An 18,937-nucleotide genomic window follows, 5' to 3' on the forward strand; every position below is an offset into this window, starting at 1 on the left:
CGATACTCCATTCAACATGTTAAAAGGCATCATCTTGAACCAAAGGAGTGTTATAGCCTTGCAATAACAAACAAAACATACTTATCCATGATAAAGTAGGCAGCAGTAGGTGATGTAAGATGTTAAATAAACTAACAAGCTAGCAACAACTAAGAGTCATCTTCACCTGTTTCCTTTCAACAGGTAAGTGTATGTTTCTCAGTAAAATACTGAGTTGTGATCAAAGCAAACACGTTTTAATCTCTGCAGTGGAGAGGACAGTGGTCTGCCCTCCCTAACACTACCCTTCAAGTTACCTCTGAGGAAGAAATCTCAGTCTGAATGAGGAGATCATTGCCTGTATCAACTGACCGATACAAAATGGATTTCCGCAGATTAGCAGAGGATTGCCCTTCAGTGGCAGGCAAGGCTTCCCCTTTAGATGTGGGGTAGAAAAGCAAGAGCGATCTCCACCCATACACTGCACCCCTAACTGGCTTGGCTCTGCAGGTGGGTCTTGTTACATTGCTGGTGAACCACCCAGCATAAAAAAAAAGCCAGAGGTATCATGCAAACTATCAGCTTGTTCTTACCACTCAACACTGTCCTTTTTTTTTTTTCCCATGAAATCCACACATTGTGAAGCAGAAGGGAGACTTTTCTTTAGCTAAGACAGTCTTGGAATCTCATATACTAAAGTTCAGTCATCAACCTGTGAGGTGTGAACATTAGCCTACATGATCACAGTCCTTATGAAGAGTCCCAGGACTTTATTGACTGACTCACAGCATTTAGCGAGCAAGCTACTGTTACAGTTTGATGCTTAACTTTCCAGACCTATTTCTATGAAGGTTCAGCACAGAAAGCATTGAACAGAAAATGAAAGGGAAATAATGCAAGTGGCAGGTGAGACTTGGTGCTCCCACCATTCTGTGTTTCTGGCAAGGTTATTGCATGCCTAGGGGATCACATGTAAAATCAGCAAGCTGGTTCTGCTCTAACCTGTCTTCACAAAGAAGAGGGCTTTGGGAAAGTCACAAGTGCCAGAAAGCCAAAGAACCCCTAAAAAAGTCAAGCTTATATATCCTGCTGCCTATCCTAAGGAGGAAAGCTCTAGCAAGTGGGTACTTAATATTAAAATTGCATGAAAAGAGTATAATTCTGTCAGCGTTGTCAAAGAGCAGTAGAAAAATGGTTTGGGGAGAGATTTCATCAGCAGTTATGTTCCCTGCACTACCCGTGCTTCATTGTGGCTTTTTACACTGACCACTGTCATGGAATAAAAATTTCAATAGTAAGAGAAAAATCCACTGTTTCAATGTTATTTTGGTCTTAAAGACTTTCACTCCATGTCTTTTTAAACAAGAATAAAAGGCTACAAACAATACATTAAAAACATTGTAAATGTAGGAAACTGTTCACTTAAAGTTCTCATCATATTTCAATCTACTGGTATTAAATCGGAAGACACTGACACACACATACATATAGCTACTATACACAGCTCAGTATTCAGGAACTTGGTCCCCCCACTGTAGATTCAATGTCCTCATGAAATTCTTTCAGTACATTAACAGAAAAATCTGAACAAGTATTCACTTCCTACTGCCCCTCCCAGCAGTAATAAACTTTTTCTTTTCTGTAGAAGTTATTATTCACTGTGGCGTAAGAATAAGCAGAATTCAGGGCTCCCTGACTGTACTGCTGGCTTTGCTCCTGCCCCCTGTGTAAGGTCTCTCTTTTCTTTATGTTACTCTTAATAGTTTCTTCGTGGTTTTTTAGCCCTTTGGTAGAAGTCTCCTTTCCCTGTATTCTGCAGGCCTGCAACTCCATGCCCAGGGCAATGCCCTCACACTCAGGAGCAAGCTACTACATAAACAGCTACTGTATAAACACCAAAGAGAACAATAAAATAACAGCACTGGTTCTCTGAGAGCAGATCTCTCACGTTGAAAACACTCCCCAAACTCCAAAGAGCATTTGCTGAAAACAGCTGAGTGTGATGGCTTAGGATTAAGAACAACACTGTACAGATCCCTCCTGCCCGTTTTGAAAGTTTAATCACTTCCATGGCTGTCCTGAAACAACCTGTGTAAGGCAAAGGACAGCCAAAAGAAGAGAACAACAGGGTAACTGGCTGGCAGCTGATGGATACCAGAAGTGCTCTGTAGTTCCCATTCCAGGAAGAGGAACAAACAACACATTTTTCTTTGAGTCCTCACAAGTCATTTGCCAGGAACAAGGCCTGTATGTGACCCAGGTAGTCCTAGAAGTTTCATTAGATGTTGAAGAAAGCCCTCTCTGCCCAACAGTGCAATCCAAATGTGCAGAATAATCTTGTTTTAAAACCCGTAACTAGACTTTTGGTTACACAGTTTCAGCAAAGGAACTTGCTCCAACTATTCTGTTATGAGCCTTAGGGGTGCCAGTTTGGTTTCAACCATTTCTACAGTAAATTTTACATAACTGTACACATTTGGATTTCCATTAGGTCTATATCCACAGAATCTTTTTTTTATTATTATTAATAATAATATGGTTATCAGGCTATTCACTTCGGTGTGAGACTTGCTTTCCTCTTACCCAGTGCGCTAGAGGAGGGGAGAACTTATTCCACCCCTTTATGTACCTAAGCAATGATGTCTGATACACTCTTCTATAGTCAGGAGAGTCATGGCTTCCACTGTTGAGCAAAAATAAGCAAGTTTCAGTTACAAGAAGTTAGCATTAGGCAGCAGTGTATATAGGCTTCATTAATGAGAATGAAAATCAGAATAATCCAGAAGTGCCATGATTGGCAGTTGTCATGTAAAAAGAACAGAAACATATATATTTATTACCATAAATCTGGACATCCTACAAATGCAGGCTACAGCAACTAAAGCTGGTTTTGCTATGATGTTATTACTGGAAAGACACAAACTTCAGCAAACAGTTCAGGCCATTTTCCTTAGAAATGCACACATTTTCCAATATAATATTTTAGCATAGAGTTATATGTGCAACTACAGTACAGTATCCATGGTGTGCATGTACCCTTTAGGAACACTTTCCACTACTGTCCCCTATAACGTATTTCATTTTAAGCACATCTGTATCTAGATGTGGCTACACACCCACACATCTTTTCTGCAAGAACTGTCAGGAATTGCAGCCTACATGCCAGTGCACCTCTCCTCCAAGCTATTCCTCTTTCTCCCAGCAAACAAAATGCTGTGGAAAGAACAGTTTCTTTTGCATTTAGTTAAGCTGCATGTTTGGCAGCTCTTTGAGGAAACAGCTCTGAAATGAGGAATTTGGTGAACAGATTTAAAGAACAGAGCCACACTATCAAACACAGCAATTACTGAACGGTGAATAGAGCCTGAACAACCATGCAGTAGTTAAGTATTTGATTCAGTAGTGAGAGTAGGTAGCCTATTTACTCTCCAATGTGTTGTTTTAGGCAGTTCATAAGCCGCAGCCAAGGGCTAGTCTTCAAGCAGCAGCCTCATTAGCACAAGTTAAAGTACTTGCCACAAAGCAGCCTCCAAAGCTGGCCAATAACTTTCAGTTTTGGGACCAGTTCACTATTAAATAATGCAGAATTCAGAGACCATACATGAAAGAATGGAGTGTACTGCTTAACTTTTTGTGTGATAGTATCTCTAAGGCACAGGTTAACTGCATAAGTACAGTTGCTTCTAGCTTCTGGGTTTAAAAGTGCTGACTTTATACAGACCAGGTGACTTTCACAATCCATTATTGTATCACTTCTCTCTCCAACTCATGTTTGCAATAAAACAAATGAAGTAGAGTTGAACCCAGTGCCAGGTCCCCACAGCTTAAGCAGTGCAGCAAATCAATAGTATGGCTGCAAAACAATCTAGACATTTACTGCTAATAGCATAAAAACAAACCCAAGGAATCTGGACCTAGTCCAGCGTGGTGTCTCCCTAGTTCCCATAAATGCAGCTTTGATCTTCGGGAAATGCTGAAACACAAAAGTCAGAAGAGCTAGTGGCACACAAATGGATGCTACTCCAAGTAAACAGACAATCTTCTGGGAAGCCCAGGTAAGTAACCATTTCAAAGATTCATGAAGTATGAAAAAGCAAGATTTGAGGAACAAAAAGTACAATTAAAGCAGAAATAATTCTTCCTCATAACGCCTTTCTTCCCTGTGCCACACACTCTTAACCTGTCTTCCCATTAAATCCTGTGGAGCCCTGTTCTCTGGAGAACGGCAGGCTGTTTACTTCAGGACTGAAGCCCTTTGTTTTTCCATAGGAGTGATACCAGGCTGTGCAGGAGCAGCACTGCCCTCAGTCCTTGCCAGCACACTTCTGCCCTGACTGAGGGGAGGGGCAATTGAGACCATTTTACAAACGCCCTGCAAGTTGCCTAGTAGCATAATAATTCCCCACTTTCCAATAAAGAATGTTTTTAAAAGTAATTACTCCAGTGCAAAATTATAAAACTTTTTGTAGTTCTTCTATTGAGATATGACTGAATGTGACAAGAAGAGCTATCACTAATTCAGAGGATAAACAGATCTGAGATTCAAAAGCTGGTGACAAACTTGTACCTGAAGCTGCCTTGAAGCAATTGGTGCCACAGCTATACCTGTCCTTGAAAGCTTTCTCATTCTTTTAAATGGATACTATATGGTTATTTCTTTCAAGCAAGAATTAGACCACTAATCGTTTACTTGCAAAATGTGGTTCAGTTCAATAAACCAGAGATCTAGAACAGGGGCAATAAGTGCTTTCAGTCCATTAGCAAGAGATAAAGGTAAGTGCTCTAAGCCTAAGCACAGGAGGTCAAATACACTACTTTTTTTATTTACTTTGCTTCAGAAGAATTACAACAGGGACAAAGTTGGCCCAACCATTTTAATGGTTTTGCACGTCTTATCATGACATGCATCTTCTTGCCAAACAGACTTCTTTAACATTCCTCACATACAGCACCTCTTCTTACGACAGACTTTGTTCTGCACACCCCTTGAGTTAGAGCTACATAGGACAAGATGCAGTTGTGCACTTCATCAAGTCCATGAATAGGCACTCCAACAGCCTATTGCACTCTAACAGCTGAGCAGCAGACCTGCTCAGCAGATCACTCTGGCAAGCAGTCTCCCTTGCCATCTGCTTGGCCACCAGCACCCCAGCACACACAGCTTTTGGATCTACTAGCACACGAAAGGTGAAGCTCAGTAGAACACAACCAATATGCTATGCAATGGTCCATTAAAACAGCCTTACTCTACAAGCATTAGTGCCAGAGCAGCTCTGACCAGCTACAACCCATGCTAGCCCTGCCCAACCAGGTCACAGAGTACAGCATGGGGAAAACTGCAAAAAAGGCACCACTGCTGATTAACATAAGCCTTGATGTTGATCTTGCTCAGCAGTGGATTGTATTCAGCACAAATTAACTCCTCTTTCAGCAGAAAGTCCTGATTAATCTTGAAGGCATGCAGGACACCAACATACTCATTTTCCTCATTTTATTTCCCCCACTCCCCCTTTTAAAAAGCACAGTATAAACATAATCCAGCATTACACTACTTTTCAGCAGCACAAAATATTTGGAAGGTGGATTCAGCATTTAGAACACAGCACTGTATTATATAATAGGAAAGCCAGATCTCATTGGATTTTCCCATTTAAAGATCCAAAAGTGCAATAAAGAGTGAAAGTTTAAGCATATGCAGACAGTGATTTCACAACATCTTAATACCTGCGAGTAGCAGAATCTTCTCAAAATGTTTACAGGCTCATTTTATAAAAAAAAAAAATAAAATTGCAATATATGTATCACAAACATATGTTATGTTATATATGAAACCCTCTGGAGTATGTAATCAATGCTGTTTTAATTTAAAGAACATTCAAGCAAAAGGTCAATGAAGTAAGTTGTCAAAAAGAAAGTGAGAAAACACTGTGCAGAGAATAGGAAGTAGGTGCACTGTTGCTCAGTCACAAGTAATTAGAGCCTCACCGACTGGCTGCTTTTCCACAAAGTAATTTTCAATATAATCCCTTTACAGCCTGAAATATTTGAGTCAGTTGGGAAAGCTCTTATTATAATTGCTATTGTCAGGATGTCCTGCAAAAACAGGTTTCCCTTCCCCAGAGAGGGAAACAGAGATTGTTCCTGTAAATGTTACTAGACATGATATTTATTATCCCTTATTCTTCAAGTCACAAGAATTTTCATGGGAAAAGGCAGTCTTTGCAACACGGGTCTTGGAAGGACTGTTAATAACTGGTTTTCCAATAACAAGTCTCAGAATACAGTTTCTTAAAAAAAGCTTTCCTTAAGTGAAGAACATGCCTCCACATATACATTTTTATGTCTTCTCTTGACTTTGGCTCATTTCCAGCCTCCTGTCTTGGTGTACTTTAATACTACTTCAGTCAAAGTGAACAGGTCAGGTTGGATATTCTGTGCCAGAGAACTGGCTGAGAATGAGAAAGAACAAAGACTTTCAAAAATAAGTAAATTCCCGCCCCCTCCTCCTCCCAACGCACATTACAAAAGGGTTTTGTAACCAAGGAGAAAAATTAAAAATCTTACTTCGAGTTGCAGCTCCACAAAACATCCCATTTATCAGCATGCAGTAACTCTAGCAATACACTGCAATTATTCTACAGCATCATTATAAGACATATCTTGACTCTCTTTAAGGACTGATAAAACAGATGTTACCAACATCACAAATGAAAAAGTAAACCTCCACATCAGGTTGCTCCCTAACTGGTTTCTTTCTAAACCTGTGCTAGTTTACATTGTTTCAAGAGCAGGTCTCTGCTTATGTGACTCCTCAGTTGCAGTGGGATGAACCAACTCCCAGAAGCCATGACAAGGGCAAGCAAGAGTGAGCAGCAACAAATAGATGAGGGTAACCTCTCTCACTAACTCAGACCCCTTCCTTACAGTTTCTTGACCCTGTTTTTGTTGCTAATATATTTCTAAAAGTACTTTTTATTATCTTTTGTGGCAGTGGCCAGATTTAGTTCCATTTGTACATTTCTAGCTTTCTCTCTACATAACCTAACAGCATCCTTGTACTTTTCATGGGGTGACAATCTCTTCTTCCACAGGTGATAAATTCTCTTTTTTTCCCTGAGTTCATGCAGTATCTCCTTGTTCAGCCAGGCTAGTCTCTTCCCCGATGGTGTTCCCAATCTGCCACCAGCAGGCTTTCTTGCCAGGTAGACTGATCCATGGTCAAAACCCCCAAAATTCTGATGCTGACACCAGCCATGGAGCTAGGAATTGATTAGTGAGGTTCTTCTGATGTAACCATTGACATTGATTGTGACTGGCAGAAGCAATGAGAACAGTACTTGGGCTCCTGAACCCTGAACCAGTTGCCCCAAGGCCCTGAAGTCCTTCTTGAGTCCCCTCAGGTTTCTTAAAGAGGTTTTCCTCATTGCCCACCTGGAAGACTACTAAAAGATAGTAATTGTGGGGCTGCAATCTCCAAGGATGGTGATTAAACAGAAGTCTAACAGAAAAAGGAGGCATCCATAGGAATCACCACGGTGTAAGCATCACAGTCTTTCCTATGCTCTGTGTCAGTTATGAACTACAAAGATTTATGTTAAACGTATTGCAGTGAAAAGCCAAGCTACTCTGCACAGAGTCTTCAGTGACACTGAGCATCTGAGATGTGGTTTACAGCAATAATCCAGGCAACTCACAAGGACAGTGAGGCTCACAGAAACTCTCTGAACACAAACTAGTTGCCAGTTGTTTCTTAAACTTGAGAATAACCTGGTGAATCAAAATCCTGGCAAAAAGCAAATAAATACAATATGGAATATTTCAGAAAAGGCAGACTGAAAAGTAAGAACATTACAAAATGCTGACAACCTAGGCACAAGCAGCAGCACAAGCTGCTTGGGCTGCAGCCTGGTTTTATTGCTAATACCTCACTCGGCAACTGGTTGTTGCTGTCCTTTCCGGGTTTACAGATGGCGACTGCCATCTGCTTTTTCTATACCCCTTTACCCTTTTATTTTGCAGTTCAGACTGCAACTAAACACAGCACTTTAACATAGATAGATGGCTAAAGAAGGTTGGTTGTGTTTCATTTTGTTTCGGTTTTTAAACAAAACCCACTTTTTTCTTCCTTTGTTGGAGAGAATAAAAGAGCGAGGTAAACATGCTTTGGTCTTCCTAATGAAAGGGAATGCATACAAAATGTGAAAGTAGCATTGTCCGGAGTTTGTGTGGACTGCATGTCCAAGATGGGGTGCACATTCCTCAATGAAATAACTGTTACAATTAAGAAGGAATGACAGGCAAGAAGGTTCAGCGCAAAAAGGTCAGCAGTTTGTTTTCCCCCACACTGCCACTGCTGCACTCAGAAGTATAAACAAGTGCAAACTCCACCGACATGACACCTCCATGTCATCAAAAACAGCTCAGATACATTTGATGTCATTCATGGTGTCTTAGCATGCAAGCCAAAATTTACTATTGTAATTTTCATCAGCGCATTAGTCAGCTTTCAGGCAATGAGGAAACTGACTTTGAAAAAGGAAAACACCAAAGCTAGAATTGGCTGCATGAAAGGATGACTTCTCTTGCCAAGGATGGGTAACTGGATAAACCTGCATTTCCAAAACAGCTTTCTGAAAAGCTCTCTGAAGCAGAATTGTGAAACAAGATGCTTTGTACACTGAGATACAACAGTGTGAATCAAGTTCTGTCAGCACTTTTATAATAAACCTTGCCTTTGCAGGAGTTTAAAATGAAGCTGAATAAGACCTGGAACTCAAGAATGCAAAACCCAAGCCTCTTCAGCACACTTAACAGTATGTTTTACTATGTTATGAGATTTTAGGTCCAGGATCTTTCCCTGGACCTTCAACTAGTCAGACTGTCTCTGCCCAAGACATCAGCACTACAATCATACTCCCATCAATCACATTAGAATTCAGGCGTCGTGCAGAAACATTATTCAAAAGTATATGTTACTTCCTCGCTCCTTTTCCTCACTGTCTCGCAGCACACAGAAAATAAAAACTTTTCTTAATGGTTTCTGTGCCAACCACTATCACCAGATTCTTCAGAGGCATCTGTATTCCTGATAAGGAAGGAGAACACATTTCTAGCACTAGCATGCCACTCAGTAGGAGACGGGTATGGCACTACACTGCAGCAAGGCTCTTCTGACAACAAAACTCCAACAGCTGAAGTATTTCCTAGCTGCAGGGGTGTGGAGTGGCATTAGCTTCATTCCACAATCCTCCAATGCTAAACAGAAAAGTCAGCAGGAGATCACAGGAGAGGTGAACACTTGTACCTGGCATGCCAGATTGTGGAAGGACAGTTGTCCCTATATCTGAAGCAGATGTAAGAGGAAGACCCAGAAGAAAGTTGACTGGGGGGGGTCTGTGGGGGGTGTGTGGGGTGTGGGGGTGTGTGTGAAGAAAAAAAAATTAAAAAAAAAAAAGAAAAATCCACCTCCATGTGAAAGACTAGGCCAATTAATAGCATAATGAAGGTTCAGACTGTAGCAGTATTAGACAAGAGAAACAAAGACTGAAGAGCAGGTAGCCAGTGACCAAACTATACATGCAGTCTGTAAGTACACGTAGTTCCTTCTAGGACTTCCAGTACTTTGGGAATTTCTCCCTGCTTGTTAAGGTTTCTGGGTAACTCTCTAAGCAAACTGACTCCCTTGCCTCCTCTTCCAGCTGATTGTAAATCTGGCCTCCAACACATACTACTGAAAACCCCTTACCGATATTAAGGACCAATTGTAAATCCACATCTATGACTTCTAACAGGAAACTCCTGTTTTCCCTGAAACCAGCTGTATAGATATGAGTACCAGAAAAGAAAGAGTGCTTCAGGTAACTAAATATTTATTTTAAGCGAAGGACATCAACTGGAATTTTCCAAGATTTGAAATCTCTGCTACTTCCATGTTTTGCTTCTCAGCAATCTCAGCAGGTACCTGGCCTTGATTTGATCAAACTCTTGATTTCAAACCCATTCCCTCTTGCTGACATGTGTACAAATGAACTCTGTACATTAGACATGAACTCAAGTCTATAGTAGCATAGCTCATCTCTGGAAAAAAATGTGTTGCCTCCACAGAGTTAAAGAGCAAAACCTGGCTTCAACAGATCTGAAATAACTAGAAGATAGTCTATATGCCCAGCATTAATAAAAGGGAATAAAAGCTTCAATGAACTTTTAATCTCCCAAACAACTAGAAGGAATCTTGTACCATCATCCCACTGAAGCCACAGAAGGTATTATTCTAGTTCAAAACAACTCAAACAGTTCCCCAGCACACACACACAGGGAGACTACCGGTCTGTGTCAGTGCTCATGTAGCAATCCAGCTTTCCACTGGCATAGCCCGCCCCAAACCTCTTGTCTCCCCCCTTAGCACATAGACATAAATCCTACTTTTTGAAGAAACCTGCATCCAAGTTAAGCTGCAGTGAACTGCCTCCTGAAACATTGTTCATTCTAGCCAGTATCAGCAAGTTAATCATTTAAAGGAGAAAGTGAAGTTTGCACTCAAGTGTTTCTCCTCTGAAACTGCTAGTATAATAAGAAAACTTATACAATCTGCATGCTTTCCCTAGTCATTCTTACACTGAACTTGACTAAGTAGTAATGCTACAGCTGTACATACAGATGACTAAGGTTGGGTTTGGACAATTGGGCTATTCAATGGCTGCCACAGTCAAACCTATAAATCAATGAGATGGAGTTTTGTCTAAAATTTGGTAAACATTATTCCACTCTTTTGAAAGAGAAAAATACTCTGCCTCAAGCAACAAAATGTGAAATCCCAAGTTTTAGAGTACTCCCTAATTTAATTTCTGATGTTTCATCTGCATTTTTATTTGCTTATTAAACATTGCCCATAGCCTCCCTCACCTTCAGTGCACTGCAAGATGCACCTTCAGTTAGTGAGGGTAATTCATGAAAATAAAGCAAATTACATCAATCATTGTGGCATTTGTTCTCCTGGCTCATTACCGCTGTGGCCTGAGGTTGAGTAGACTGAATTAAATAATTCCTTAATGTGGCTTTAAAAAAAACAAACCCCAAACAAAGAACAAAACAAAACAGGAAAAAAAAAAAAACAACCCAAAAAAACCCAAAACACAAAACCCCCCAAACACAGCCCCACAAAAAACCCCACCCTCACAAAAAAAACCCAACCACAAATCACTTCTGATGATAATACAAAACTGGTGATGCTTTCACTTAGAACTCTTAATTCTCAAATACCAGAAAAACAAGTTCTCCAGTTGTAAAGTACAGATTAAATTTAAAAAGACAGGAGGAAAAAAAGGGGGAGGGGGCATAAAAATACTCTGTGGGTAGCTGAGTAAGCAAAGAATGTACACGTGTGAGTTTCTGCAGCCAGAGAAATGACCTACTCCCAGTGATTCAGCTGAGCCCAGTAATGAGCAGAGTTCTACCACCACTTGCTTAAGGCCAGAAATAACACTCTAGGCCTGTGTTCATTGATTTCTCTGCAGTTCAGTATGACAAGCAAAAGGTTTTTTCTTAAAAATAAACACAGATTTCCATGTACCTGGATACGAAGGCAACTTCAAAGGAATAAATGGATATAGCAGTTTCTGGGCAAGCTTGCGAACAACAGCAAGATTGCAAGACTTGACAACACCACAGTCACAAAAACATCAGATTTAACTGCAACATATTTAATTTAAAAATATGTGCTTAGCTATTGCCTTATTTTTCCACTGCAAACCAAAAACATGGCACTACCCAGGCATATGTTATGTGGTACAGATAAGTCATAGAGTTCCACTTCTTGCTGTCATCTTATTGCAATGGCCTATTGCTGTATAAACCCCTTGCATATTTTTAGGAAAGAAAGACTAATGCAACAGAACCTCAGAGAATTTCAAGGTCCTTGGACAGATCTACCACTTTCCAGTTTTTTTTCTCCCCCATAAGAAATAACCATAAACCTACATTCCTTTCACATGTAGTTTTCCCACAGTTGGAATCATATGCCTAATTTAAGGTTTTTAAAACCACTGCTTTTACAGTGGTAACAGTGAATAAGGAATAAACTCCACTACTTGCTATCAATCTTTTATGAGTGGTACTTCTTATTATATAAAGCTTTCTTGAGAGTTGTTTAAATTAAATTGAACTGCAGTCTTTTTGCAACTTCAAGAAGCATTCCGTCATGCAAGTGTGGTAACTGAATACCGCACCCCTGTTCTCACACAGACAGCTCTGACGAACACTGTGTTATCATTTATATCTTGGTTGAAATAACCCTGTTTAGTTACAAAAGTTACTTTGAAAAATCCAATCTAAAAAAAATTACTATCCTCAGTTCACATGCCAAGTTAACCTGAGTTCTTTTTAACAAATATCTTATACTTTGAAGACTGTTGGCATTGTACTTTTCTGGACTTTTGCCATCCATATACTCAATGTCAAGTATGCTGTCTGAGCACTGGCATAGAACACAGGTTGTTTCTCCCCATAAAAACAGTTGACAAAAATACACGAACACAATCTTCCAGAATCAGCAGTGCTTCCACTCTTCTCATGGAACTGAGCTAGAAGGGTAAGATAATCTCTCAGTTATCCCAGCACACATTTTGATGAACAGACTGTGTTACAACACAAGCCAAGTCCTCAGACCTGGGACTTTCACTCTGAAAGCCAAAGGGACTGAACAGATCAATTTGCTCCATTTGTCTACAGACATATTCCCTGCTAGCCCTGAGACTTCCAGCACGGTCTCTTTGCTTCACTGCAAATAAACAACTTCATGTTAGGATCACCACCATGTAGGGTGGTGAGGCACTGGAACAGGTTGCCCAGAGAAGTTGTGGATTCTCCATCACTGTTCAAGGCCAGGTTGGATTGGACTTTGAGCAACCTGGTCTAGTGGAAGGTGTCCCTGCCCGTGGCAGGGGGTTGGAACTACGTGATCTTCATGGTTCCTTCCAACCCAAACCATTCTATCACTCTGTAATCTCTTCGTCTTTATTATAAGCAAGCTGTTGCATGCTACCCGGCAGTTACAGTTATGAACAGCGAAATTCTCTGAAGGAGGCAGCTTTGTAGTAGCTTCCTGAAGAAAATACCTACGATTTCCTTCTGCAGCCCCAATTGCTGCAAATTGTGTAATAAATACAGGGTTGGTTTGTTTGTTCTTTTTAAAGAATGTTTGTCCCAGATACTTTGAGAGTTGTTTTTAAATAAACATCGGGGAGGGGGGGAGGGGAAAGAAGAAAAAAAAATTAAAAAAAAAAAATCACAGGTACTTTTGGACACTTCTGGCCTTGGCTAACAGAAAGAAAGAGGACATGTAGAGAAACATTAGCAGAGCTCACTGGAAGTTGCAGGATGACAAACCACATTGTTCAGGTTCTCAGCCCTGCCCCTTTACACAACCAACACTGTAATGGGAATTGGTACCTTTTCTTCCTTCCACCCACTCTCTCCCCTAACTTTGCCTCAAATGCAGATGGGCAAGATAAGGCTACCAACTGTCATTAAAATCTCCAGTACTTGATTGTGGTGAGTCACTTCACCAGCCTTTTTAGCTGCTCACTGTTCTGCCCAAAAAGTGGAAGACAGCCTCCTGACCAGCATCAAGAGGCCCTGCTGGAAGAACCACCATCCCAGGCAGTTATGCTGGCTTAAAGTGTGGTGAAAGCCAGAGACCAAGATGTCATTCTGGATCCTGCCTGAGGCACAGACTCCACAGTGTGGGATAAGATTACACTTCCACACCCCATGCAGTACCTGTTTTGTACGTATACAGTTTCACTTTCCAGGACTATCAGCTTAATGCCCTTGAAGATGCCAAATTCCCTTTTCTTTCAGGTATTTTAAGTTTCTATTTGGGTATAGGCACATGGGAACAAAATAACAACTGAATTAAAAATTAGCCAATCTGAATTTAATAAGATATATTTATTTTCCTAATACATGCAGAACATTGAGACTAAGCACATAAAGAGTCATGTTACATAAAGGAGCTTTCTCTCTGGATGAACAAACCTTACTTCTGAAAGCATTACACAAAAACATAACTATACATGGAACAGCAGCAAAATACGCTGGTAATCACAGACATCACTACCATGCACCAACGGACTGGAAAAAGCCCTTCAAGACAGCAAAGAATCAATCTTACTGTTCAGAGACCTAAAGCATGTGTGCCTACCTTTGTATTAACAGCAGTACCACTTAGCAGATTAGAGGTATGCTCCACTATCAGTTTTAAATAAGCAGGCAGGTGAAGGCCTCCACTGGTAGATTAGTTTAGATTGTTTTCATTAATTTGCCATATATCTCATAAGACAACCATTTCTATTATTATTCAAGTTCATAATCCAGAAACACAAGCATTACTTTTCTATGCTCCATAACTTTAGAAACAGCATTATCAACAGTCTGAGAAGGTATTCGCCCCCAGGAGGAAGACGAGAGGAGGCATCACTTAATTTCATATAATTAAGAGTTATCAAGACTACATCCAAGGTGCACAAAGTCAACAGGGCAGAGGAGGGAAATGCTAAGGGGAATTAAATTGCTTGTGCCTGAATTCAAAGAACAGCTGAGGCCAAAGTTCACACACAGAGGATGGATACCTTTAAGTAAACACTAATCTACCTGGATGTATCTTTGTGATTTACATGAAGAACCACATTCACCCACTATCTTCAGTCACAGAAGTAATCCTTGTTTTACAGCACAAGCTCTAAGGGAACACTGAAGCTGTTAAATGTGTCGTTCTGTGCCTGTTTTGTCTGGTTTCTTTGTGGATATAGTTGCAGAACTGCTAGAAAGCTGATGACTAAAACCAAAACCAATTCAAGTACAAAATAATCTTCTGTAAGCTCATACAAATTGTATTCAAAGAGTGTGCTATGTAGCAAATTCTTGTATGTTATAATGGGAGAGAATAGAGGCTGTTAATATAAGTAAAAAAGGTAATTCAAAATAATTATTATTTGCACTGTTGTACTATGCAACAGCTGGACCTCAAGACCCTGCAATAGCAAGTGCTATAGAGACATGTAACAAAAATGCAGGCCTTGTCCCAAAGACAGGAGGAGGAAAGGAAATTAAAATATTTGGTGAAAAAGCAGTGAATACAATTCACGTCAAAGGACAGGAAGTATCAGGAGCACGTGGGTACAAAGATCACTGCAGGCTTTTTAATAACTCCAAATAAAAAAACCCCTTTCATTTCATTATTTGTTTACACTGGAGGAGCAAACTCATTGCCTACTAGACTTCAGACTATAATACAAACACAAGAAAAGAAACGGCTGATATCAAAATCAATTTACAGAAAATCTCACAAATGCTAGCCACTTTATGATCCACATAAATGTTTCCCAGATGACAAAAACAACTCTCATACAAACACTAATCAAGCCTCAGTATTCTGAGAAGACCTGAACTACCAAAATGTTGATTATTTTAAAACTTGTGATGATATTCAAATATCCTTAATGGAGGAACACGCTGCTTTATTACTTTCAGTATTAGATCCATTAAAAACCTCTTGGGCTTTGAACTGTTCTGCTGTACAAAGACAAGGTCCGGCATGGTTATAGAAATGGCAAATGAAGAAGACATAGTCCACCTCCCATAAAGATAACACTGACTTAGTATGTGCTGGGGGGTGAGGGGGAAACCATCTCAGTGGGTGCTTGCTAAGCAAACAGGACAGGTAAAGAACTAAGATAAACACTGTAAAGTAGCACCAGAACAACAGACTCTAAAGACTCAAGGAAGCCTCACATGGGTCTATCCACACACCTTGTGTTTCTGCTCAGATCTGCACTGGAATGACCTTGTTCAGTACCATGAAGGGAAGGGAGAACACCATCCTGAAGACATGCATTCTCCTTGACCAGGCATTCTAGCTCTAACCCATCTAGCCACTGATAACACATTCAAATGTACAGAAGGGTAAATAACTACATGTATCAGTGTGAAAATGATGTTCTATAAACATTACGAGCCATTTTAAATCTTTAGTAAAAGAAAAACAAATGAGTACACTTCCAAAATATTTTTTACAGACTCCTGCATTACTTCTCACTAGGAACATTCAAGGTAAGCCACCAAATTTTTACCTTATTAAAACTACATGCACTTGTTAGTTTGCTGTCTGTGCTTCTGACCATATTTGTCTACTTACATTTCACAGCTACAAGGTGTGTGGGGGGAGAAACTGGATTTTCAGTTACAAGAGAGGCAAAGGATAAGCACATCTGTAAAACCGCTGCAACTAGAAAACACTAGCTAAGTCAGCAAGAAATTTTACCCTGGGAAACTATCAGTGTCATTGAACAAAACCAGGAAAATTGTTGATTCTTAGATTCTTAGTTTTGTGGACTGTTGACTCTGGAAGCCATCCAGTAGGTGCTAAAGGAAAGCAATATGCTTCTTAAAACATTAAAAACTTGGTAACCTCACACTAGTTTGTATCTCCACTTTATATGGGCAGTTTCAAATACAAAGGAGAGCAGGTAACTATGTACACAAGACCCGAACGCATTAGGTGCATTAACAATGACTAGCAATATGTATTTTATCACGTCACTCAAATCTGTCAGGCTCTTTACCATACTGAGGAAAACAAAGTACAAGCTGCACATGCAAAAAAATCTGAGTTCTGAATTTGTTTGTAAAAGCTACCAAGCTATCCTTTTCCTTTAAGAAAAAGAAAATAACCAGTTAGCTATAATGATTCGGCTCTAATAAATATACATACTATAAATTTGCTATTTAAATGTTGGCTAGCCTCTCCTGTTACATGGTAGAATGGTAACATCTGAAATTTGAAACACTGCCTAGAAGCTACAAAGTAACATTTGTTTTGTAAACAAACAAACAAACAAATCTGTTACAATTTCGCCCCCATCCTGCATAAGACCACAAATAGGAGTGTTCATTTAAGTGGAATTCCTTGATCACCAAAAAGAGAATAAAAATTCTAATGATCAAACTTAAAATTCCAGTCACAACTGTAAGGTGCAGGATCCCTGCCAGACCCACAGAATTTAAACATGAAGAGTCATGCGGGAAACATTAATTACATGACATAAGATAGACAGGGGCTACATAGGCTTAACAGACCTCTGTTATAAACCAGTAGCCATCAATCAGCATGCCTCCACCATTACCACTCACCTTAAACACCATAAATATTTTTCTTTAGCAGTTACAGTTTGTTGGGTTTGGGGTTTTCTGTGTTTATAGGTGTTTTGTTGCTTGGTGTCCCTCCCCTACCCCCTCCTCCTGACATACCAAAGTCAGCATATTTGAACAATGTGTATTTTTCTATGCCAAAGGCACACTGCCCCTTATGCACATGAATGGAAGTATAGCTTATTTTACATTGTCTTTGGCAAAGCTGCCTTCTGTAACAGGCAGCTTTCTGTATTCCCCAAGCCCACAGTCACCTGTCTTTTTAAATAGGTATTTATTCAAACTGTGCACAGAAATAAAAAAAAAAAAACCACACAGAAATTCACTGATATATTTCTGATGCAGGACCCTTGTCCCTACCAGAAAAAAATGGGGTTAATAACTAAGAAGTATTTTTTGATTCATATCTGAAGCAGATGATTGCATAACAAACCAGGGGGGTTAAATACAGGCATGTCTCATGCACAGTGCATTTGTGGGTGCCAATATGCACTGCCAAACTGCACTAGTCACTTACAAACTCTATAGCACACAGAAGAGCTAATAAAAACAGAAACTGTGCCTGCTGTCCAGCGTATTTCACACACATTCCCAGTCACGATGCAGAATCACAACATACCTTTCAGTCTTTTGGAATTCTCATTCTTTTGCTGCTCATCCTCTTCATTAATGGTGAATAAACCCAGGGGATTTGTCCTGGCACTTTTCTTCAGTCTCTCTTGTCGTAGGGCAGTAGCTGAACCAGACATGTTGCTGTTGCCTCTTGCTTATTAAGAAAAAAAAGTAAGAAACTCCAGCCCCTACTCAGCCGCTAGCTGCGACACTGCCTGTTCATTTGAGCACTTGTAATAGATCCCCTATGGATAAGCAGTATGCAAACAGCTGACAAATACCAACATCCAGTCGGCAGCAAAAGGCTTGCAAGTCTTTCCCCACCTTCAAGAAAAGCCCTAATTAAAGGCACTTTGGTTTGGATGCTGCTCGTCACTGTCTTAACCTGTTCAATCAGATCCCAGCCCACAGCTCTGGGTTCCTTGCTGCAGCACCTTCCTCCTGCAAGCCTCTTCCAGCTACAGCAGACTAAAATATTCAGCACGCAACACAAGAGAAGAAAATATGATACGCTGCTGTTAACAGTTGCCCTGACAACACTGACACATCCTAATCAAAGGGGGTCTATGAGTGTTGTCTCCTCAGCTGCAGCAAGCCGGCCTTGGGAACGCCAGCTCCTGCACGCTTGCAGAGAGCTGGGAGCACCTCGGCAGCAGGGGCTGCTCCTTCCTCCTCACAAGGCAGCAGGAGGATGGAGCTGTGCTTGCACAAGCAGATGAGCACTGAGTGAAAAGAAGCCTGGAAGGCTCCAGGCATGAATCTGCATTTTGCCAGCTGCTCTGTTTATTCATGTTTAGAAATATTAGCGTACTCTAAAACTAAAACAATGAGGATGAGTTGTCATCTTCTATATACGAATGTGCTGGGCGTTTCCTCCCCCTTAACTCAATCACCTTCTTATGCAGTGCATACCTTCTGCATTAGGAATGCATACACCCACAATTACAGGCAGGTGTTGGAACATTCTTTTCCATGTGTGAAAACTAAAAAAAAAAAATAAAAAATCAGGATTTCTAGCTTGTACAGAAAACAAAAGGACTTTTGGACTGAATATTCTGTACCACACCATTAGTTTTATAGCACCAAAGATTAACATTCACTTTGCAAAATAAACAAAATGCAAACAGCCTGGGTGGTTTTA

At 40.3% G+C, this 18,937-nt stretch overlaps 1 protein-coding gene across 1 annotated transcript in view; it reads right to left on the minus strand.

Annotated features, from left to right (window-relative positions):
- The window catches only part of LOC104412236 (ensconsin-like), a gene marked incomplete at its 3' end in the record, with an annotated part of 75,263 nt that extends 57,330 nt beyond the window's left edge, over nt 1–17,933 (minus strand). Inside the window, exon 1 of the mRNA XM_010022919.1 lies at nt 17,804–17,933. Within this exon, the coding sequence (XP_010021221.1) occupies nt 17,804–17,933 (130 nt within the window). The remainder of the gene's footprint in view (nt 1–17,803) is intronic.
- Nucleotides 17,934–18,937: the final 1,004 nt, after the last annotated feature.

The sequence above is a fragment of the Nestor notabilis genome, unplaced genomic scaffold (assembly GCF_000696875.1).
Source record: "Nestor notabilis isolate BGI_N333 unplaced genomic scaffold, ASM69687v1 scaffold12990, whole genome shotgun sequence".
NCBI classification, from domain to species: Eukaryota; Metazoa; Chordata; class Aves; order Psittaciformes; family Psittacidae; genus Nestor; species Nestor notabilis.